Source organism: Anneissia japonica, unplaced genomic scaffold (assembly GCF_011630105.1).
Source record: "Anneissia japonica isolate Jap-2015-1 unplaced genomic scaffold, ASM1163010v1 scaffold287943_len491860_cov182, whole genome shotgun sequence".
Classification (NCBI taxonomy): domain Eukaryota; kingdom Metazoa; phylum Echinodermata; class Crinoidea; order Comatulida; family Comatulidae; genus Anneissia; species Anneissia japonica.
This window is the reverse complement of record NW_022736938.1, coordinates 378,525-401,362: the sequence shown is the minus strand read 5'-3', so window position 1 is coordinate 401,362 and position 22,838 is coordinate 378,525. Positions and strand designations below refer to the sequence as shown.

The following is a 22,838-nucleotide window of genomic DNA, read 5'->3' as shown; positions in this document are numbered from 1 at the left end:
AAATATGGTTACTTACTTGAAAAGCATCAACATTTCCAAGTCTGTACTGAACATGGGCATCAATTGTGAGTTTGGTCAAGCGAAGAACTTCACGGCACAAATGGAACGCATTTCCGAAACGTGACTTCTTCCTTTCCTAAATATTAAATTGAAATTATTCGTTTTACCTTACAAAGAATATAGAGACAATTAGACATCACTGCTCTGAAATTATTTATAATTAGCTGAGGTTTTATATGAATTTTCTGAAAATTGGTTCAGGGCATCCAAATGACCCTAACCTGGCTGCAGGGACGTCACCACGCTGGTCGGCGGTGGACGGGCCCGTCCAGCACTCAACATTTCCGACCAGGATTTACAGGCTCTCGACCACCACTATTAATTATTTCAACAGTTTACAAATTGTAACAAAATAATTAGTTTACCTAAACACAATAGACAAGCTAAATTGATAAAGACAATAAGAATACAATAAATGTTTCCGTGGTTACGTTAATTGTAACAAAATACTGCACTGCCCTGCTATTCATCGCTAACTTAACAGCCTAGGCCCAGTTGAGTCATAGCGAACATTGTGGGTCGGCATGACACGGTTGCTCTGTACACATTCAAAGGTTAAAGTTGAAATCGTGACCATTCAAGTGTTTTATTATGAGATCATGGTCCGGGGCAGGAAGATTATTAAAAATTTACGAAACCTGATTTATGTTTTATTTCTTTACTTTGTTTTCATTTTGTATTTTAAGTTTTTCACTTTTAATTATAATTGATATATAATGTGTGTAAATGGACAAAAAATAAATAAATGAGTGCACATGAATCAGTGACATACACATTCATCGTGGTAATCGTCAAACATGTGAAATTACGGCAAACAATGCGGCTGGGTACAGTCGGATCAACGTTTTGTCGCCGGGATTTGTTCATTATAATTTTTTAATCTAAAACAAAGCATGTCAACTATTGAATTTAATTAGGCCTACAGTAAGTCTCGTCTTCATCTGTTTTGTTGCATTCCTCAAATTCTGGCCTAGGCCTACCTGGGCCGAATTACCCCTGGGCCTGGCCTTAGGCCTAGCCAAAAAAAAATCGCGTCAGCTAGACTTGGGCCTAGGCCTGCTCGACTTACTTAGGCCTTTTGGTTTTTAAGAGCTTTCACGAATACGGCGACCCCCCACCCCACCCCGGGAAAACGGGGGGTGGCACCCCCACCCCCGGGAAAACGCGGAATGATCGCCGACCGGCACTTCAAAAAGCTGGTGACATCCCTGTGGCTGGTAACACACTTTGGGAATTTTGAAGGCCAGGGAAAAATGTGATAGTTGATGGGTTGTTGTTCAAGTCTCTATAAACTCTAATGGACCAATTTATCAAAAGATTACTGTGAACTTGTTATGAACTTGTGACTAACAACACAAGAGACAAAGGGGACAACAATGACATAATTATATAGATTATAGCTTGTGTTTTCTTTTGTATTATTTATATTGTTCTGGTGGAATGTCTCTTGCCCCAATAAACAATTGAATTGCAAAATTCGAAATAGAAAAAATAATTTTTTTTTTAAATATTAAGAAATTTAGAAGTTGGAATAAATGTACAGTGGGCCTAACCTATATACAGGTAATGCTTAACCCACAAATCTGGTATTAAAGATCAAGTGTCATAACCACCAGTCACAGTGTCCTCTATTGCCTATGGGAATTTTATTACACTCACCTTGGTTGTTAGTGTCTTCACAGGCTTCAAGTTGAAGTTGTAGTCCAAATGAAGGTAGTTCAAATTCTTTCTGTGAATAAGGAGGTTCAGCATGTTGTACCCTTGTCGGCACACCTGCAAGCCAACCTCAACCCAATCTAGCGTTGTCGACTGGAAGAATTTAGTTGATTTGAATGACCGGAATAAGTATCTGCAGCAAATACAATAAAAATTAAGATATAATGTTTTAACTACATATGACATACAATATTAATGTTTTATATATTTCTCTAATAATAAGTTAAAAAATGATTAACTTTAATCTTGATTAACTAAGAGTAAGGTAAAGAGAGAAAAAAACCATTTCAAATGGCTAATCATTGGATCATATACATATTTAATGTTATCAATATGTTTTAGAGAATGATGCTAATAAAACATTGCTTTATATAGTAAACGACACTACACATATAAAGACATGGCATAACATGAACAAAAACTGTATTCAATCAATAAATTATCAACAGTGCATCTTCAGTAATATATCAATACAAATATCCTAAAAGGGAATTGTAATAATGCTAAATAACACTTATTCTAAGGAATTTCTCAATACATGGACAGTATTAAAAAAAATAAAGGCATTAAAGATTGAGATGTGTAATTCTCATAAAATAATACTACATTAACTTATTATGAAAGTCTAGATGTAATACACAATTTTGAATAACATGACAATAAACATATAAATAAACAATGGCATTAAACTACCTGAAAAAATTGCAATTAACAATTAAAACAAATAACATGGCATAAACTAAGTAATTTCTCAATATATAGAATATAATAATAATAAAAAAAGAACTGGGTGATTTCTTTAATACACAGTATTCAATAAACAATGTTAGTTACAAGATATATCCAAATATTGTATTTTTTGGTACTGCAAATATCAATAAACTCAACTGTTGTGAATAAATCAATTATGTACATTGGCAACATATATAATTGAATCATTAAATTTCAAAAGGTGTATAGTATAGACATAACAATAAATATACATTTACCAACCTTTTCTTCTGTGATTTTGGTGGTCTTGATTTGAGGGCATTTAACACATAGTACTTCAGAAGTTTCTGATACGACACACGCACTTTGACTGGCTGGCCAGCTGGGCAATGTTCTTTGTACCTTGTGGAAAAACAAAAGGTTGATAAACTGTTATTCAACAGGTTTTGATAGTAAGTGCATAACAACTTTTGGTAATATATTATCCAAACATTTAAAATTTTTGAGTATAATTGTTTGAGAAAAGCGAAGAAAGAAGAATCAATTTAACTATAAGAAAACAAAAAATTATAAACATAACAAAAATATAATAATACCAATTTTATGCATGTTGAGACTGCAATAAAGGATGTGTATATTATAATATATAATTTCAAATTAAAATATATTATTTATTCCTCTACGCAAAGTGAAACTACATACCATGATTTAACTAGTGGTATATCAATCGCTCTCTTCTGCCTTCCAGACCGCAGGTTGAATGGACGAGGAGCCCAGAGTAAGGCAATACCATTGCCTGTGTTGTCAGTGTATAGAGGGCGGTCTTGCAAGAATGGCTGGCAGTAGTCTGGCAGCTCAAATTCCTCATCATCTTCAGGCAGTGGCTCAAAGCTCTACACACAAAATAAAATGTTGTAAAATTATTAAAGGTGCATTACCAAACCCAAATTTTCAGATCGCAAAGCCATAAAATCGAATCAGCATGCAAGTATGCAAGAATAGAAACCTGGCTTTTAGCGCATCGAAAACCTGGTCCTAATTTTGGTTTCTGATCTGATGTACATGCTGCTTTAATCTCTGAGCCATTTACAAGTAGGAGCAGTGGTTTTGTTTGGGTTTACAAAATTTGAGGTCAGAAGTTGAACCCATCTCTGTGTATATTGCTCGTCTCTTGAGCAAAACAATTGATTAATGTTTGTCTCTCTCCCCATCCAGAATGGGTACCTAGTGGCAAGTTGAACTTTGACCCAGTCTACTAATTATAGACAAAGTAGTGACAATTAGTGACCATGTGTAATAATACGAATAACATTGCCTTGTTTCATACAGCCTTGTGCTACTTAATAAAAAAAAATTGCAATCATGCACAGAATATCACAATACATCACAAGAACAAATCTAATTATCAAACAGTCAAGCCCAACAGGACTTACTTTCACAGCATTTCTGTGTGACACTGGGTTGATGAGTGGGTCAAAGTAAAAGGCTGGCAGATCAGGGTCTTCAGTCTTAATGAACACAACGCTTGGTGTATGGTACCTGTAAGAAAGTACAATTCAACATTATGACCATATAATACATTTGCATCTCAAACGTCGTGTCTAAACTATCATGAAACACCATAAGGGTCCCTAAGAAGCTTCTAGCCCTCTACATTAGGGCACTAAAATGAGTCTTTGTTTTGTTTCTTAAAAGAAGCCAAAGCTAATTTCACTGTATGTGTATTGTGTACATATAATAAAATTTTAGTAATTGCATATAAGACGCTTGATTTGCAATGCCAGGGTCCTGGGTTCAATTCCTGTCACGGTCATGATTTCTCTTTCTCATGACCAAAACAACTTCACTACCTAAGCCTTATATAGAGCACCTTGTGTCTACATTTGACTTGTGACTGGATTGCCACTTCCAAGTGTTTAGCATGATGAGCCCCGAATGGTACATCAAACAGAACATTAATAAATGTGAAGGAAAGCCATGATGTTAGCCTAGATTATCACAGGAATGAAAAGAAATAATCCATTATATTCAACTACAGCAAAAATACAGATAACAGATAATTTCTTGCTTAATTGCATTATTATTATATATATATTTTTTATCATTAAGTTATCCTTACCATGTGAGATGAACAAAGTGGGGCAGGTTATTATACAGGTATGGAAAAGCAATCCTGTATTCCGTACGGATTTGCTGTCGGATGATTATCTTGTTGATGTCGTTAAATTCATTCCAATCTTCATCCCTACACAAGAAAATAAACATGCTACTTCCAACAAATTGTTTTTTTAATACCATTTATAATTTTTTTGCAACAGCAGCTTTTAAGGGCATGAGGGCAGTGGAAGCAAGTCTATAACTTATTACATTACTACGCCAATTTGTAATAATATTAAGCACTTTTGCACATGGTAGTTGACAGGGATGATGGAAAACCAAACATTTGTTACTATTAATATGTTTCATTACAAAATTTAATGGAAATAAGCCATAACTCAATCCATAAATTTTAAAATTGAATCAAATTAGATATTTTAAACAATTTTCTATTTTTTCTGTGAAGAAACAAATAATTCTATAAACAAAAAAGGCTTAAATTCACTCACTGAAGGTTGAGATCTTTCACAAGTGGCTCAAACTTTGGGCCTCCGGGGATGGCCTGGTTCAAAGCTTTGGATGTGAAGAACGACTTGAGATCAAACAAGTAGTAGTAGTTGTCATCTACGAGATCAGTCAGGAGCTGGTTGGCCAATCGGTACAGTGTGGACATGATGGGCAATGTTAAGTTCCACTGTTTGTAGCTTGGGCCTTTCACAAGTCTGAAAAGAACGAGATACAATTTCAATTTGACTATAAAAATTATTGTGGATATAATTAGAAGCTTCAGTTTTTAACAATAGTCGTCAACAATAAAGTACCCTTAAATATATTATACTTTAGAGCCAGGCACATGCAAATCATTGTCTACCTCTTCTCTGTGAGGCTCTTCATTAATAACAATTCATTGAGCTTGGCTCACTGTCTTCTGGCTTGTAAATAGTTATGTTTTTTTCTAGTAGACCCTGGTCTAGATGGCCTAACAAATTTACTAGCCAAGGTTAAACTTTTACTAGACCCACTTTTCCGGCCTGCTACATGATGAACTGTTGTACAGTTATAAAAGTACAAAACATTGTGATACTAGGTTCAATTAGGAGCAGGACAGCTCATAAATGGAAAACACTACACAATTAAATTCCAAACACGTGTATTTGAATCTTTACCATTAAATTATCCTAATATATTTATGTAATCTTTAAGAAATTAATTCTTTAAACAGTTTAGGCCTTTTTAAATTCTATATATTTTTATACTCTATTGTATGCAATATTCATGTTAACTTTCTGTTATGTTTTAGGGGCAGCTGACTCAGAAGTTCTGAGTTGCAGTAATTTACTTGCTTTAGCTGTCCCTGACCATCGTTTTGTTGTTTCTTTTTGTTTTTGTGCTTTTTAATGTATATATGGTCGAAAAAATTAATGAAATAAGTCCTTATTATTGTTCAACATATACATTATGTCTATGTATAAATTGTCATTTGCATGGGGTTGCAGCTGGCTGGGGCCCAATACAGTTTTGAAAATTAAAAGAAAATGTACCGTATTGTCAAAAGTGTGCACCATGGCCTCTCCGGGGCTCAGTTGGTCAGGGAACTGGGTGTTTTCCCAGGTTGCACACAGGCGTTACATAACTGGCCAAAGCTCCATAGTAATATGTTGGGTCGTTGTAGGAGGGGGCCCCTTTCTAATAACTCTGCCAAAGGGTGTGTTTGTGGGATTTTGATCTATTTGGTTTTTGCAAACAAATATAGGAAAAATTACAGTACTGTTTAAGAGTTGTAATTGAGTGCTGGGTAGTAGTAAGTGGCATCCCAGGCCTGTCCAGGGCCAATTTGGACTGGCCCCAGAAAGCAATTGCGTTACACCACTGTTAAGGCTCGGTAGGAAAGTGCTAGATGTAGTAGGTGGGGACCGGGGCTACGTCCCCCGAGAGCTTACGGGTGTTATACTACCGATTGCTGCAGTGTGTGTTTAATACTTATGGTAATTAAATACTTAAAGGTAATTAAAGTTAAAAAAAATGAAGACAACAATAATATCCATGTGAAAAAGGGGATCACAACATTTGGGAATCTATCTTACTTTGTTTCACTAAGTGGTTTATGATCATAGAACCATTCATAAACTGGACCATCTTCTTCCTCATCCAGTTCCATTTGGATGGCCTCCAATGGTTCGACATCTAACACGTTATCAGCATAGTCGAGTGGCGGTTCCTCATCATCAAAGGGAGGGAAACGCATTCTCTTGAAATGTCGGCGATCACGCTTCTCACGTCTCATCATAATCCACATGGATCTGAATAAATCAAAAAAATATATACAATAAATACTGCTGGATCACAAATATGTTTCAAATAAAAACTTATTAAAATTAAAGTAAATAAAAAATATTGAAATGGTTGAATCTATAACTAATGATTGTTAATAAAATTGTGAATTGAGCATGTTATTTGTGTATAACCTATATGCACTGTAAAAAATATTAGAATGCAGTTATTAAAATGCTATCTTTGTCAGGCTTATCAATTTCATGAATATGTTCAGAAATAAAAAACACATGCACTATAGTTTTAATCATTTCTTTGTTTCATGATCATAACCTTTGAAAAATATACACTAAATGCAATATTATACAGCATAATTTTGATGGCCTTTAACCAATCATTTTAGTTCAAAGTTGAAATTTATTATCATTTATATTATAAAAAAAGAAACCAATTTTTATCGGACATGCTGAAATATAATGCATCTTTCTGCTAAGCCCTGCCCCTTGGATAATAGGGACCTTTCGATTTGTGCGACGACGCGACGCTAGAACGGAATCACTCAAGCGTGACCGTCCTACCTGGCATCCTACGTTCTCTTCATACGTAGATTTGGCCAAATTGCGTTCCAGAATCTACTCGATGAGGTGACCTTAACGTTCCCGCATGCGCAGATGGCTGTTAGTGACGTCATTACGTTCTATGTCCTACCGTCGTCGTGCAATCGAAAGCTCCTTATTGTTTCTACGGTCCCGCAAAAACTACAGTCGTAAAACATACACAAACATGTGCAATTCTTGGACAACACATCTACTTATATGTGCGTATTTATTAACAACAATAATAATTAGTTGAGCTTAAAATATATATGTCAGAGAGAAAGCAAACAGAATCTGCTCCTGTTACACTTACCCCCACTGTGCAATGTAGACTGGCTCGATCACTCTTGGGATTTCATTGACAAAGGAAATCGCACCTGTTATATGATAAAGGACAGATACATCGCGTATCTGTTCCCAAGGCATCGGCATATTTTCCAGCAGCTTCAACACAGCATGAGGCATATATTTCAATGCTCTGAAGAAAATAAGATTGTACAATTATAGTTACATTTATGCTTTAAAGAAATCGTAAAATGCTTTGTTCCAAAAGATTGCTTGAATTCATTGATTATGCAATTCTATCATATAACTGTATTGCATCAAGTTCAGACAAGTGTGGGATTGTGATAGCAGTAAAACTTAAAACTAGGGGGGGGGACACATGCTATTTGTGATGTTGTTTAAATGGGATTAATCAGCCAACTGTTTGATTAAAAAAAACCAAAACAAATGTAAGGTTGCTTCACAAAATCGGAACCACATTTTTAAATCTTTTTTTTTTTGGTGATCAACACCAAAATAGCTAAAGAATCAGTAATTTCATAAAATTTAATGTCTCAATGTTTAAATCATACATATACACAGGCCAAATTCAATTATCACAATTGACTACCTGGAGATATAGCTTCAAACATCACTCTCTTACCCCAAGTAAACTCTTTTGTCATGTCTGAACTTTCGGTTTGTCATGTCTCCATGGTCACGAATGATTTTCCTAACATGCTCAGGTGGCATATCTTCTTTCTGAGCCTCTATAAAACCAAACTTTCGTTTTTCTGCATATCGCTTTGTCTGTAATTGATGCCATTTCCTTGCTGTGAAAATAACATATAGAGACTATAATAATAAACAAAAATTTATAATGCGCCAATTCCAAAAAAAAAAAATCAAAAGTGCCGTTACACTCAAATTTTTAGATAGAAATAGGTTAAATTAATTTTTATCATGCCTATAGAATTCCACAAACTTATTGCATACCCTTTTCCTGTAGCTTTTCTTCCGACATGTAATCAGGTACTGGGGGAGGTTGAGGGGGCTGCTGGGGCATTGGCTGGCGAGCTCCAAACATCTGAAAACCAGGTGGAAATCCTGCAGGCATGCCTGGTGGCAAACCGTAAGGAGCAGCCATCTTGCTATTTAGGCTGTCACCTGAAAAGTTAAAATTGGTCTACATCACTGCCATTGTTTAAAGTATTTTAATTGCTACGTGGATACATTCTTTGCAATAACACCACACGATCATTAAATATTCACATGACCCTGACAATTCTATGTTCCGACGATAAGCCCCATCTTGCTGGTCACCCATCCATCCATCAACAGAACATAGTAAAATAGTATCGTGCTACCCCAAAACAGTTTGCAAATTGTCCGTGCATTTTAAACATAACAATCTCCTTGCCAAGTCTGTAAATTGTGTAGAATCTTGCACAGTTTTTAAATTGTGCAAAGAAATCCTTGCAGTTTCAAATTGTGCAAGGTGCAAGGAAAAACTCGCAAAATTTGCAAACTGTACATATGTCTCAAATTGTGCACAACATGCATAACCTCATTTACTGTACTTACACAACAGTAAAAAATGATATGCATCAGTGCTTGCATATGTTACTTCTAGGCCTACAGTGTACAGACAGTACTGTACCATCATCTCACTCTCTCTTGTTTTGTTTCCTCATTTTTTATGATCAATGGCTTCCTCTGCTTTTTATTACAATCAATAGAAATAGTAAGCTACATTACTAGGGCCTAGTGCCGAAGTTTTCTTATTTATTTTCTAATAATTCGTTAATCCTAGATAAGGCCAATGAAAGTTGATTTTATGTTTCTCATCAGCACCCGCTTTGAATTTAGGCCCCACATGAAAAAATATCATTATTCATTATTTTATTTAAATTGTTAAACCTTCGTGAAAATGAACGAATATAACAATAAAAATTCGCGAATGACCGAGCGAGAGAAGGGTTTCAATGAAGATGATAGCAGCGCAAGCGACGTTCCTCTAGGTTTGTCGTACCAGCCGTCACAATGTAGCACGTCTGCAAAATTGAACGATGCAAGTCTGCGAAGCATCTGTTGTAGTGAGGTTATCACCTTGCTTCCACGGAACATGTTCTCCGGTCTGTGTGTTTCAAGCGACGAGGCCAATTTTTTGTTGTTTTTTTTTCCTTAAAATTATGAAGGCAGGTTTGATTGATGGAGTTCCCCCCTGGCCTAGGCCCATTGATGATGCCCATTGTACACGAATCATCATGAAAAAACAGAAACCATTTAACATTCATTTATTATTGCAAACAATTATTCTTATTAAACATGGAATACATAGATAGCTATCTATATATATAGTGACTGTTGTAAATAGACATGGTAAATGATAATATTAACCATGAGAAAAAGAAGTATTTTGTTCGTAAAAAAATAATGAAAATTTTCCCTTATCGATTTTTTAAAAGGTGTTGACGAGAAACTTTCATTGGCCTAACTAAAAGTTTGTACCTAGGCCTATACAACTAGCTAGGCATAGATTAAGCATTACATTAAAATGTAGAGTGATTGGCTGCAAGAACCTTTAGCTAATTGTAGCCTAGGGTAGGCTAAAAAGGGTCCAACCTCCTCTTCTTATTAGTATCCGTCCCGCGGAGAGCACTCTCGTCTCCCCTCTCTCTCACTCTCTCACACGCAAACGAACGACGATGTGATTCAGCCAGCCTGGCCTGTACGCTAGAGGGCCTTTCTTTATTATTAATAATTTACAAAAACCTATGCAAATATGAACTTATTATTAAGATATTTTACCTTATTCTTAGCAATCCTGGTGTGGGTTACGGTTATACTGAAAAATTGTTAGACCTAACTGTACTTACATAAATAAAGCGCACGGATAACTGACCTTAACACACCACCGAAGCGTGGTTTCGACGTTAAACTGTTGCCATACTATACACGAAGTTTCTACGAAAGGGTAATATTTAATTTTTGCACTGCATTCTTAAAAACAATAATGTAAAAGAATATATAGTTAAATTATATAACCATTATTATTATTCCTGCAAATAACATGTTGATAAATAATAAAATAGGACTAAATCTCGTAAAATATCATTCTTTTTCAACCGCAATAACGGCAATTTATCGTTTTGAACTGTAGTAATATAATTGTTCTTTAAAAAGTAACTGATAGATATTTGCAATTTAATATCTGTTTCATACGCATATTTACGTATAATTTATGGCTTAAATTTTATTTGGTTGATTATAATAAATTTAGAAATTATAATTACAGTACAAACGAAACGTAAGGTCACTAGGCCTACCCACAATTCCTCCGCATGATTGTTTACTGACCCTTGTTTGTTGTTGCTGGGTATGTACGGTACGACTTGGTGGGAATCCGATATGATAGTTCCATTAAAATATTATAATAAACTATAATAATTAATGATGGCCAAATTTAAATAATATAATAGTAAGTATTGAGAAAAATACATTGATTAGCATTTGATCCAAATTGTATTGTACTAGCGTAAGTAAGTAATTAAGTAGTCTGCGTGCGACTCTGCCTGACTGTGTCAGTGTGAGTGAGATGACTGGAGCTGAGACACAATCCTTGACCCTGACATGACTGACTTACCTCTCTCTGTCTGCATCCAAAACTGTAGGTCAGGCTAGATTAAGTAGGTCTAGGGCCTGTAGCACAACAAATTTTGGACTTAGGTCTAACATAATCCCCTTGTCTGACTATTGTATTTGGTATTTTATCTGCAATTTTTAGCTTAAGAAGTAATAAGATGTTCCTCTTTGCAATATTTTTGTAAATTTTTTTATCAATCTCAGTTTCATATGTAAATTTAATTAATTAATTATTCACTTGTTTTGCATTTGTATGTTTTTATATATTTATTGTATTTTTCCTGTATATATATTTTTTGTATCTGCCATTTCTAGCCTAGGATGTTCCTCTAAGCAATATTTTTTGTAAGATTTTTTATATTTATTTAATATGGTATTTAAGACATCCTTTTTGCTGTTGATGATAATAATGATTTTTAATATGCCAGAATCCCGGGCCAGAATGCATTTTCACACCTAACTTTTAATTAGGCCTAAGATACTTTCTAAATGGTTGAATCATGTAAACATGTTTTATAATTATTTGTTGTGACTGTAGTCTGAGAAAAACACTGAGGTAAAAAAAAAAAAAAGAATTATTAAAAGTTAGGTGCAGAAGTGCATTACATTATATTGTTTGGTGAAACACCTATCAGTCTACTATTAGTCTTTTTAGGAAACAAAAGAAAGCAATTTGTATTCTTTTGCTGCACCACCACTAGCCCACACTGACCCATTATTTAACTCCCTCAATGTACTTAAATTGAAAGATGTCAATATACTGCAACAATGCAACTTTCTGTTTTCCTCAACCAAGTCCTTGAATCCCCCACAATTTAGTTACTCATTTCGACGGAATTCTTTTTACCATAAATATTTTACCAGAACTGGCCTAAATCTGCATATTCCGTTGCATAAAAAAACATCTTTTCAGTTTTAAAACCAGATTTAGCGGTCCAAAAACTTTACAATAATTTATCCGATAACTTAAAACAATCTGTATCAAAGAAAATTTACTATAGTCTTGATGTGTGTTGGTGAAAAGTGTAAATGAGGATCAAATTTTAGTTTAATTTGTGAACAGTAATTCTGATTTGTCATTTCATTTTTTGTCATTTATTTGATATATTTGAACTCTTTTCAGGAGCATACCTATTACTCTATAACACATTTTTAAAAACTAAGCAAATAGTGAAGATAACAGGAGACATAAAAGGAAAATATGGCAGTTCCAATTGATATTCAGCTACAAAATGCAAAAACATCTCTCTTATTCATGCAGCAGGATCATGCCCACACATTGCAGGGCTTGCATCAGGAAATACAGAAACTTCAGAAAAAATGTGCTGAGATGACATTTGAGCTTGCTATGAAGGGAGATGTTAATGAAGGTAAATCATCACAAACATTATCAAACATATTTTATTTAAATGTTTATTCTTTCTGTCTTCATTCCTGTTTTTCAAATTGTAAAAAAGGATACAGTTAATAAAACTGTAAAGAAGATAATCAGATAATCAGTATTGTGTTTTAATTCAAACTGTATAACTCGAAGAACAACATGCAATATGTCTGCCTCAAAACAACGGTATACCCCCAACAATATGCTTATTTTGACCTTATGGGTCATGGGCCATTAAGGCTATATACAGAGAGCGCTAGACCATTATGTTTTTATACCACAGCCTTACAAATAGAACCTCCAGTAATGGGAAGACTGTGGAACCAAAAAAAATGACCATTCTGCATAGAGGTTGGCCATAGTTTTAAAAGATATATACTTTTCCTTGTTCTTTGGCTTAATTAGGCTGTCCCCTTATTGGTGTCCCAAAGGAGAGGTTCTATTGTATAAAATGGAGACAGAATACTTGCTATCATCATAACAATGAACATTTGAAGGTCTAAAAAGCCAGCAATAAAAGTTTGAATGTGAAAAAAAAAATGTCTTTGTCTCTTAACGGACAGTTACATAATAGTTTGGCTGCATTCTTTTTGGCAGACAGTGTATTTTTAAGAAAGCTTTCATAGCAAAATTATAAAGTAAATATTCCTTCTGTGTAATTTAACTCTTTAGTATTGATACCCATAATATTGTGTTATTTTTATTTCACCTTTACTTAAAATCCACTCCAGCTTAACCCAGAGGCCAATTTTAAGAGCCCTCTATAAAAGGACAAAAATATATAAATCTAAACTAAAAAATTTAAAAGGTTGTCTACAAGTTTAAAATGATATAGGTATAGGTAATGCAACATAATACTCTTTTTAATTAGAAGATTGAAATATCAAAGGAGTACAAAATAAAGGTGACAAAACTTTTTTATTTTTTTTTTTTAAACATCATGCCTTTCTGCAATAATCAGTTTGTTAATAATAATAATTAAAACATATAAAATAAAGTCTGAGCATTGTAATACAGTAATTAAAATACTTTGTATTTGATACACTTTTAATGTTTTTTTCTGAAATAACTCTGCAATCTTCCAATTCACAGAGGCATATCAAGAAGAGAACCAACGATTGGATAAGCTTCTACGAGAGAAAACAATAGAGTGCAATAACATGCAAGATTTACTGGACAAAAAAGAAAAACGCATCAGTGTTTTAGAATTACAATTACGTGCTCAAGAAAAGCGGTACACGGATGAGATCAAGCAAAAAAATTTAAAAATATATACAATGAAAAACGAGTTGGACAAAAAGACAGGAGTGATAGCTGTACTTAGTAATGAGCTACAGCAGGTGAGTTTGAGGTCATCACAGGAGAATGGCGACAGTAGCTGCGATGTTGCGGTAACTCCTGTTCCACCTACAAGTACTATGCCAACATCTAGAAGGAAAATCTCCATCCGGAAACCCCTAGGTCATAATCTTGGTAACGCCAACAGGCCAGGGCCAATGAAGGCTGTCCAGTTAGGCTGTTACAATCCAGTTTCAAGAAACGTGAGCCCTCACAGTGGTGCTGGATATCAGACCCCTGAGTTAAACAAAGATTCTCAGAGACCTGGAACTCCAACAAAGCCGGAACCCACCAATTCTAAAGTATTTGTAGTTCGGCAGAAAGAGCATAGTAATGACGTTATTGTAAGACAGAAACTACCTGTACTGCCACCTATTGTCAATCAAGGAGACTCATCTATGATGGACTCCAGTAAACAGCCTGCATTGTTGCACCCAGATATTTCTGGATCAGGGTTAAGTAAGAAAGAAACACTGGCTGTTAGCAGTTTATTTCATCAGGATAATCTCCGTAAAGTTGAACATTCCAACAGCGATTGATTAATATCAATCATTTTAAAAACCTTTTATCACCGAATATTAATTATCAAAACCTTGAGATTTACAATATAATCAGTGATTAATTAATGCACTGTGCAGTAAATTTATCATGTATTTGTAACTTTAAAAATTATATATTTACAATTTGTATTTTACTCAATATAAAAAATTATAAAACTGTATATACAGAAATTTGAACTTTATAGCCTATAGGTTTTTAAATTTATGTATTTCACTAAAGAATACAGTATTTATGTTATGTAATGTATGTTTACATGAAGCAAACGCCACTCAAAACCACCTTACACTGTATTCATTGTTTCTGCCTTTAAATGTGCTGTAAAATAAGACTAAGTCTTTATATTTTATAACTAAAAATTAATTATAAGAAAATAGGAAAAAATTTATGCTTTTGATTAAACCTTTATGTATAGAAACATTTTGTGTCTTCTGTCTATTATTTTTGTTTAACAGGGATTGATTATAAATACTGTAAATGTTGTAATTCAATAAATTTATAAATAATCCTATCGTGAAACCATGCAATACAAAAAACTTTGGCAAGTCATTTTTCCTAGTACTGTGCATATTATGTTGGCCTATCCAAGAGGGCCAATGTGGGTAATCCCCTCTCCCCAAAAATGTTTGTAACCCAGGGGTACTCATTGAAAGCATGCTAAACAAAAACAAAAAAATGCTTTTTATTGAAGTCACTCCAAAGGCCCGAAAGCCACTTCTTGGTAAGGGGTTACTTCTAACTTTATTACTATATTTATATGCCATGATATGCCTGCACCTAGAGCTGAAGTGTACTGTAGCTTGAGCCACTTCAAAGCCTTTCAACAATGCAAGTATTAAATAATGCAAATATTAAAGCATGGTCAGCATGTGGTTTGAAAAATAACCTCATTCCTCAAGCTAGTAACCATCTTCCCATATTCTCCATGTCAAAATTCTAGATATGGTACAAACTGTACCAATAATCTTGGTGATTCATAATTTTTATTTACACCTTGATTTTATAATTAATTTAATAGACTCCCTTAGAAACAATATCCAACATGGCCAGTGAAACCGAGGGCCTGAGCCTCCCACCCCAATGTTTGGCAGAAAATATATGTCTATGCAGATTTTTGCAATTCATATAATCTCAAATTGATTTTAGAGTACAAATATGTAGAAAATACAGAAAATGTTTTTTTCTCCCCGACGAATTGTGCTTTTTCTCCCCGACGGGAGAGCTAGCACCACCCCTGGGTGCAGGCTTAGCAGAACGGTCTGTTTGGTAGAGCCAATAGTCAAAAACTTTCACCTAAGCAGGGAATTACTATAGCAACTGCTTATTCACCTACAATATCACATAACATAACACAAGACATGCATACAGTGTAACACCTTATTAGGAAAAACAGCTTTAGCTGGCACTAAATGCTAGGATACCAAAAACCAAAATCCTTTATCAGAACAGGAGACTAAAAGGAACCCTCATGAAACTGAAATGTGCTAGCAAAAAAATGCAATAAGATATACATTTAAAATGAATTTAATTAAATTATTAAAGAATGAAAAAATGTATAAATAAACAATGAAACAATAACACGCTTGAACTAACCGATCTAAGTAAAAAGACAAAGTTTGAAATGATAATTATAAATAGTAATATAAATGCAAAGATAAAATAATCTTAACAAGAAAATGAAGTACAGTGGAACATGCCTAAGTCGAAAATGGAATCAAAAAATTGTTCGACTTACAGTAGATAAAGTTTACTTACAGATCGTTAATTAATGAAAAACACAACAATTTGGCATGTAAAATAAGATCGACTTAGAAATTATTTGAGTCTGGCAAAGTCGACTTAGGCAAGATTAATCGTACCAGTACTAAGCAAGCATTGTAGATGACAAGATCATGACGGATGTTAGTACATGTATGTTAGTATAATGATTAAGCTGCTTCCAACAACAGGTGTCTCCCTGAAATCTGCGCCACCCCTGCTCCCGCAAGTGGCAATTTGGGATTCATAGAAAGATTATACTTTTACAGCCCAGCATAACTGGAAGTACTGCATTTTAAATGCTCTCTTGAAATAAGTTTTAAAAAAAAATAAATATTAAGATTATGATCATCATTTATTATGAATTTTTTTTCTTATCTTTATTTTTATCTACTGTAGGTATTTTTAAAATTTCTTGTAAACTAAATTTTGTATTTAATCTTTTTCAAGCTAAAAATCAACCTAAAATTTATAGTCTTCTTGTAATTGTCATCGTCCAATAACAGTGACACAGTTAATGTATTTGATCCCTGAGCAACCAATCACCGTAACCAGCAGTTTATGATTAAAATGTACTGTATAGCAACCACTCCACATCTAGTAGTTGAATTAAAGGGCCATAAAAAATGTGATGGACATCACAACTGACTTATAAAGCAATTACAGTCAACTAATTTTGTATTCTATAGGAAAAAAGAAGCCTTAGGAGCCATTATTTCCTTCAATAATTGCATTCAGCCCTGCAGGCTTCAGGCAATTTACTTCAGGAAATAATGGCTCCTTCGGCTTCTATTTCCTGTACTCAAAAATCCGACTACCTTAATTGCATACAAGTTTTTGTAGTAACAAATGCAATGTTCTATTTTTACAAAAGGCACAGTAGTACGTAATCAGCCTGCGTTTCTACAGTACACAATTTCAGTGTAAGAAGCAGGAAAATTACTAGTTGGATAAACACCCAGCTATTAAATTGCACAACAAAGAAATCGGCACGCATTTTTGCTGATTTTTCATCTTTTATTTCAAAAAGTAATCTTATAATTGGCCCTCATGCTCAATTAATTATGATAGTTCCAAGCCTTAAGAAAATACATATTATAAAAGCAACATCAACTAATTACAGACTTGTATTATAACAATAACTAAATAAATGAGGGATGGGGCCAGCATTTCTCTAACAGGTAGCCCATTGTTCCCTGTCGGATAGGCCATGCCCACATCAGCAAAGTATCTGTCTCTATTTGAAAAGATGTTTTTAATTCATTTTTCCAAGATTATACTTTACCACGATTCCCTGATAGCTGGCAAGGCAGCTGGGCCTGGGCACAGCTGGCCCACCCACTGTAGCCACCCCAGACCTTAAAACTATGCATTTTAGGGTAGGGACGTTACTCCACTAAGATCCTAGTGACCAGCATACCCCATCACGCTCTGTCTTAATCTTCCAATTCAATTTCAAACAACGCCTCCATAATTTTCATTTGTGCCTTGGCCTTTTTTCGAGGGGGAAATGTTCTCAGTTTTGCACTCACTGTTGCCCCAAAAAAACCTTCTTCGTCCTGGTCCAACGTTCTAATGGTCGTTGTCACTCTATGTTCATCCTAAGGAGAGAGGTTAAAGAATTATTGTGGTTTCTCGGTTAATAATTGAAGGGTTTAAGTATACAGTATACGTAATTGTATAGCATACTGTAGAGGACAAATTCAGTGCTAAAACATTTCAACATACCTCTTCTGCAATATTTCTTTTTTCTGTGCAGCTATTACTACTTGTGTGCGTATGTCCTGCAATGAAATAATAATGAATTTGAGGAACTGTTGTAAAAATTAAAACCCAAATGAGCCATTTAGTGCATCAAAAAGAATTAATATTTTTTTCAAAATAGCACCCACACAAAAACTAGACTATTGTGAGGGAGGGGGTGCCCTATTAGAATTTGAATAAAATTAAAATTTGGACAGGCGTTCTTTACACGCTAGCACATATTCGTTATGAACATTTTTGACATGACCATGTAAATCTTCTATTGCAAAACGCTCCCTAGTTTGTGGAATAGGTGCTACATTCAAAGAAACCCAAAAAGTCAAACCTCTTGCTGTTTATACTCTCTGATATACTATTTTACTTTTCAATAATTTATAATTTAATAATTCAACAATTTTTCATTTATAAATATAATTATTTTTGCTTCTAACAATTATGTTAAAACAAATGTTTATAAATAATGACTATGAGCAAAATCATTATTTATATGACTTTCAGCACTTCCATCATATATAAATTATATTTTGCTACTTTAAATTATTTTAAATAATGAAAACTGCTCCACCAACTATTTTTTTGAGGCAAAACTAATTATAATTATGTATATAATATACAAATATTGAATTGAAATTGTATTTGTCATTACTAATTTGGATTTGTAATCAGTGGCATATCTAGGAGTTGGAGGGGGAGGGGTGACTGATGTAGGGAATGGTAAAGTGTTCGAGATGGGCTTGATAAAGTGTGGGTTGCAGTTTTCAAAATAAGGTTATATATGAGGTGCAGTAATTTTGAACAACTTGAGCATTATTTTTTGCTTTGATCATTTTCAATGGGGGGGGGGGGAAGCATGCTCCTCTGGTGCACCCCCTAGATTTGCCACTGTGTGCAATGTTCTCCAAAAGAATGTTTATCTTGAGATTCATACTCATCACATCACTAGGTACGTCTAACATGCTCCGTCTTTCATTTGATGATCTTGCACACTGCTTGATAGCGTTTTCATCTGAATTACTGATAGTCATTATATTGGAATATCCAAGCTTAGCGATTGGTGTCACACGCAGACAATGATTGGTGTAAATTGTCTCGCAACCTACTTCTTCACTGATGACCTTCATTAGTGTGCCTAGAGTAGATTTTCCCAAAACACCATCGTACCATGTCGGAGACTGTTGAAGATACTTTGTTTTGGGTCTTTGAAACAACACATCTCCTCTCTCAGGGTTTAACTTAGACAGGTATTTCTTCAAAGTTTTCACTGGGCATCTGGCATGGCCTGGCTTTTCAAACATCTGACTTACTTGGCTGCGTGAATTATTACCCTTATTGTTTTTAGTTTTTGTATCGCAAAGTTCAACATATTGACGTCCATCATCACTTTCATGAAATATAAAATTTGATGGTTTCATTAATCTTAAATCTTCCCGACCTCGGTTACCAAAGTACATCATTACATCAATAAACACTTTTCTTTGAAGGCCAACGCTAGTGTTCACGTCCAAAGAAGCTTGAATTTTTGTCATGTCTTCATCGGAAATTGGAATATGATGTTTCGTTTCACCTTTGCCTTCTTGTTTAAGTTGATTTACAGAGGCCTTGAAAGATTTGCATGATAACGGAAACTGTAAAGAGTCGGTAATATCAACGTTTTTCAGCTTCATAAAATATCTAGCTAAAGAAAACCTGATAATTGTCAAAGAGTTTTTCGAATAATATTCGCCTCTTCTAGTCCGTGCAGCAGGGAAAAATCTCGCAATTATCTCATCTAGGAGGCCTAGGCCTACAGTCGTGTCGTCTGCCAAAGCTGTTTCAAGGCTGGGCCCAATTTCTTCAGACTCTAAATATGTTTCAAAAACTCCAACACCAAATCTGTCTGTCTCTATTGTTTTCTGGTCATCCAAAGTGTCAATGAAATCTTTAAACTCATCCTCACCCATGAAATTAAACCTACTTTGTTCACCTTTTACACAAGCCATTTCGCAGGACACGACCGATCGATGTGTTGTTTTAATGATTTTCCGTTTTATAATTTGTTGACACGCTAGATCATATCCACCAAAATGACAGGTTTCACGTCATACTATCACGTGCCTTCAGTGGTCACACTCGAACGGTTTTCATTCATTTTCAGTCAAAACAGCACGGCGCAACAAGTACACAAAATTTTTTTTTTTAAAGACTCTCAGTGAAGAAAAGGTTCTAAAAGAAATGTCTGGGGTTAACAACACTAAGACAAAAATCTGGGTTTAGGATTACTAAGCCATAGATTTAACCTGAGGGTTATAAACTATTATATTTATTTTATAATTATTATAAAATAAATATAATAGTTTAACCTCTCAGGAAATCTACTGTATGGTTTAGTAATACCCAGATTTTTGTCTTAACTAGCCCTCCACCTTCTTGATTTAACGTACCTACATTGTATCATAGGCCCACACCATTGTAAAACAAGTACAGGACTCCTCTAATTAAAGACCCCTCCAATTAAAGACCACCTCCAATTAAAGACAACTTTTCTTTGATCTCAATTTAAACTAATTAGAGAGCAAAGCTGCTAAAGACTATGAAAGATCGGTCCCAAACGTGTCTTACTAGAGGGAGATCTTTACTTCCAAAGGATGTAAAAAATAACCCAGGAAAACATTTTGCCATAGGCCTATAGATAATGCTATTAACTTCTCAACAGAAACAGGTTAAAAAAATAGTATATCGTTGATTAAATAAAATTTTACTATACTTTTAAAATGATTACAAACCAATTTAACTTAATTAATTAAATATAAAAATTATACAATTAAAATTATTTAAAACTACTTTAGTTTACTGATGAACGGAAAAAGGAATCAAACATTGAATTAATTTCATTTTAAAAGAATGATATAGTTGGATGCAGGGGAAATTTTGTCAATAATCACACCGAAGTGTGAGATATTAAATTTCACATTTTAAGTAACAGAATTTGCTCAATCCCCATTTGGAGAGACCCCCATTCCAGTTTGAGGTTAAAAAAGTTTATAAAATTTGACATTTTTGTGGGAAATGACCTTTGACAGTACGTCTATAACTCTGAAATACACAATGGATAATATCTGAATTTTTTATAGGTGTTTTGTATTTGGTCAGTGTTTGAGAAAAAATCATACGAAAAGGTTGTTAGCTTATTATATTTGTCGTATTTATGAAATAAAACATGTATTATCAAATTTAGCCAAAAAAGTCATAAAAAATATGTTTTTGATAAATTTGGGTAAGCGGCAATTAACATGTGTCATCATACACATCAATCGATAGATAATATTACAGTACTAGCTTCTGTATGATACCAAATATATTCAAATTGAATCTTCAGTGACAGGGCGTCAAAATTTGGGTAAAAGCGTGTAAAATTTGCCATTTTTGGCCAAATTTGTTACTAAAATCCAAAATCAGCGTGGAATCATCCAATTCCATGTGAGCTATAAGGTCTGGAGATGAGAATTCACCTCTTCGAAAAAAATATTAGATGAAAAGTTTTTTAGCTTAGTATTTCTCATAAATAAAACATGTTTTTAAATTTGGCAAAAATAAGGTCATAAAAATAAGCTTTTATGTAGGCCATTTTTTGGCTCACAACATTAACATAATGCGATTTGATAGATGATTTTAATAGCTTTTGTATGTGATACCAAATATATTCAAATTGAATCGTTTTGTAACATACTGCAGGTCTCCCTCTAATTAAAGATCACTTTTGGGACCGGGGTTTCCATGGTCTTTATGCTCTGGTCTCTAATTAGAATGATAAAAATAAAAGACATTTGTTAATTTGGAATACAGAATAGTGGCCTTTAATTTGAGGTGGTCTTTAATTGGAGGAGTCTTAAATTAGAGGGAGACCTGCTTTAAAATACCATTTTGGAGTAAAAAAGAAGTGTATAATTTGCCATTTGTGCAGGAGATAACCTCTGACATACTATAACTCCGAAGTAAAAAATGAATATATAATGTCTAAAATTTGTATAGGTGTTTTATTTTGTATGTGGTAAGTTATGGGTATTTTACAAAGTTTGGTGAATTTTATAAGTTATTTTATAGGCATCAAGCTACTGTAATACGACTTCATATTTGTTGTAATTTCCAGTGGCGGATCCAGGAATTCGAAATAGAAGTGCCCATGGAGGTTACTTTCACAGATAGAAGATCTAGCCTATACTACCTCAGCCCACCATGGTTGGGTGAGGTAAAATTTGTGATTATGGCACCTCTAGATGGCCGGAAATTGAACTTCCAGACATAAAATTTGAATATAATTATCTTTATATGATTGCTTCCACGATTTCAATGAATAATTTATCATAAGGGTTATCCTTGATATGGGTTCTCCGACGACAACTTCACTTTTCCTCCAATGGATAAAAATTACCCTTCTGTGTAGCCCGGAAATGATACTCCAACTGTGGCGGGTCCAGAAAGTCGAAATAGAGGGGACCCAGGGAGGAGTTTGCGCAAATAAAATATCCACCCACCTCATCCGCACAACTGTTGGGGCTGAGGTAAGAAAAATTATGATTATGGCACCTCCAGATGGCCGGAAATGGCACTCTCGTATTAAAAGTTGAATACAATTTTGTCTGTTTTCTCCATTTTTTTTTAAATAAATTTGAAAAAATTAGGAGGTTGGGGGCCCGTGCTGA

The 22,838-nt window shown here is 34.3% G+C and overlaps 3 protein-coding genes across 8 annotated transcripts in view; 1 reads left to right on the top strand and 2 right to left on the bottom strand.

Annotated features, from left to right (window-relative positions):
• LOC117116959 (pre-mRNA-processing-splicing factor 8) overlaps positions 1 to 10,684 on the bottom strand; it is a 32,451-nt gene extending 21,767 nt beyond the window's left edge. Inside the window, exons 1-12 of one of the 5 annotated variants that reach the window (XM_033261110.1) lie at positions 10,595 to 10,684; positions 8,712 to 8,882; positions 8,380 to 8,548; positions 7,765 to 7,929; positions 6,669 to 6,884; positions 5,094 to 5,306; positions 4,607 to 4,732; positions 3,921 to 4,026; positions 3,190 to 3,380; positions 2,770 to 2,889; positions 1,720 to 1,909; positions 17 to 136 (exon numbers count right to left, since the gene is read on the bottom strand). In XM_033261110.1, coding sequence (XP_033117001.1) covers positions 17 to 136; positions 1,720 to 1,909; positions 2,770 to 2,889; positions 3,190 to 3,380; positions 3,921 to 4,026; positions 4,607 to 4,732; positions 5,094 to 5,306; positions 6,669 to 6,884; positions 7,765 to 7,929; positions 8,380 to 8,548; positions 8,712 to 8,862 — 1,767 coding nt within the window. In that variant the 5' untranslated portion in view covers positions 8,863 to 8,882; positions 10,595 to 10,684. Of the gene's footprint in view, positions 1 to 16; positions 137 to 1,719; positions 1,910 to 2,769; positions 2,890 to 3,189; positions 3,381 to 3,920; positions 4,027 to 4,606; positions 4,733 to 5,093; positions 5,307 to 6,668; positions 6,885 to 7,764; positions 7,930 to 8,379; positions 8,549 to 8,711; positions 8,887 to 10,297; positions 10,318 to 10,527 lie in introns of those variants that run through there. The other 4 variants (XM_033261112.1, XM_033261111.1, XM_033261113.1 and 1 more) reach the window with 4 other exon arrangements.
• A 366-nt stretch (positions 10,685 to 11,050) lies between these two features.
• Positions 11,051 to 14,995, top strand: LOC117116961 (coiled-coil domain-containing protein 92-like). Of its 2 annotated transcripts, none has more exons than XM_033261116.1 (3): positions 11,051 to 11,196; positions 12,484 to 12,730; positions 13,834 to 14,995. In XM_033261116.1, exons 2-3 carry the CDS (start codon positions 12,562 to 12,564, stop codon positions 14,616 to 14,618), a joined length of 954 nt encoding a protein of 317 aa, XP_033117007.1. In that variant the 5' UTR covers positions 11,051 to 11,196; positions 12,484 to 12,561; the 3' UTR covers positions 14,619 to 14,995. The 2 variants fall into 2 exon arrangements, with proteins under 2 accessions (XP_033117007.1, XP_033117008.1); XM_033261117.1 differs by lacking the exon at positions 11,051 to 11,196 and adding an exon at positions 11,367 to 11,385.
• A 2,396-nt stretch (positions 14,996 to 17,391) lies between these two features.
• LOC117116960 lies at positions 17,392 to 20,208 on the bottom strand. Its single transcript, XM_033261115.1, has 3 exons — positions 19,088 to 20,208; positions 18,124 to 18,179; positions 17,392 to 17,996 (listed from the first exon to the last, which is right to left on the bottom strand). The coding sequence occupies exons 1-3, from the start codon at positions 20,136 to 20,138 to the stop codon at positions 17,832 to 17,834; spliced, it is 1,272 nt and encodes a 423-aa protein (XP_033117006.1). The 5' UTR covers positions 20,139 to 20,208; the 3' UTR covers positions 17,392 to 17,831.
• Positions 20,209 to 22,838: the final 2,630 nt, after the last annotated feature.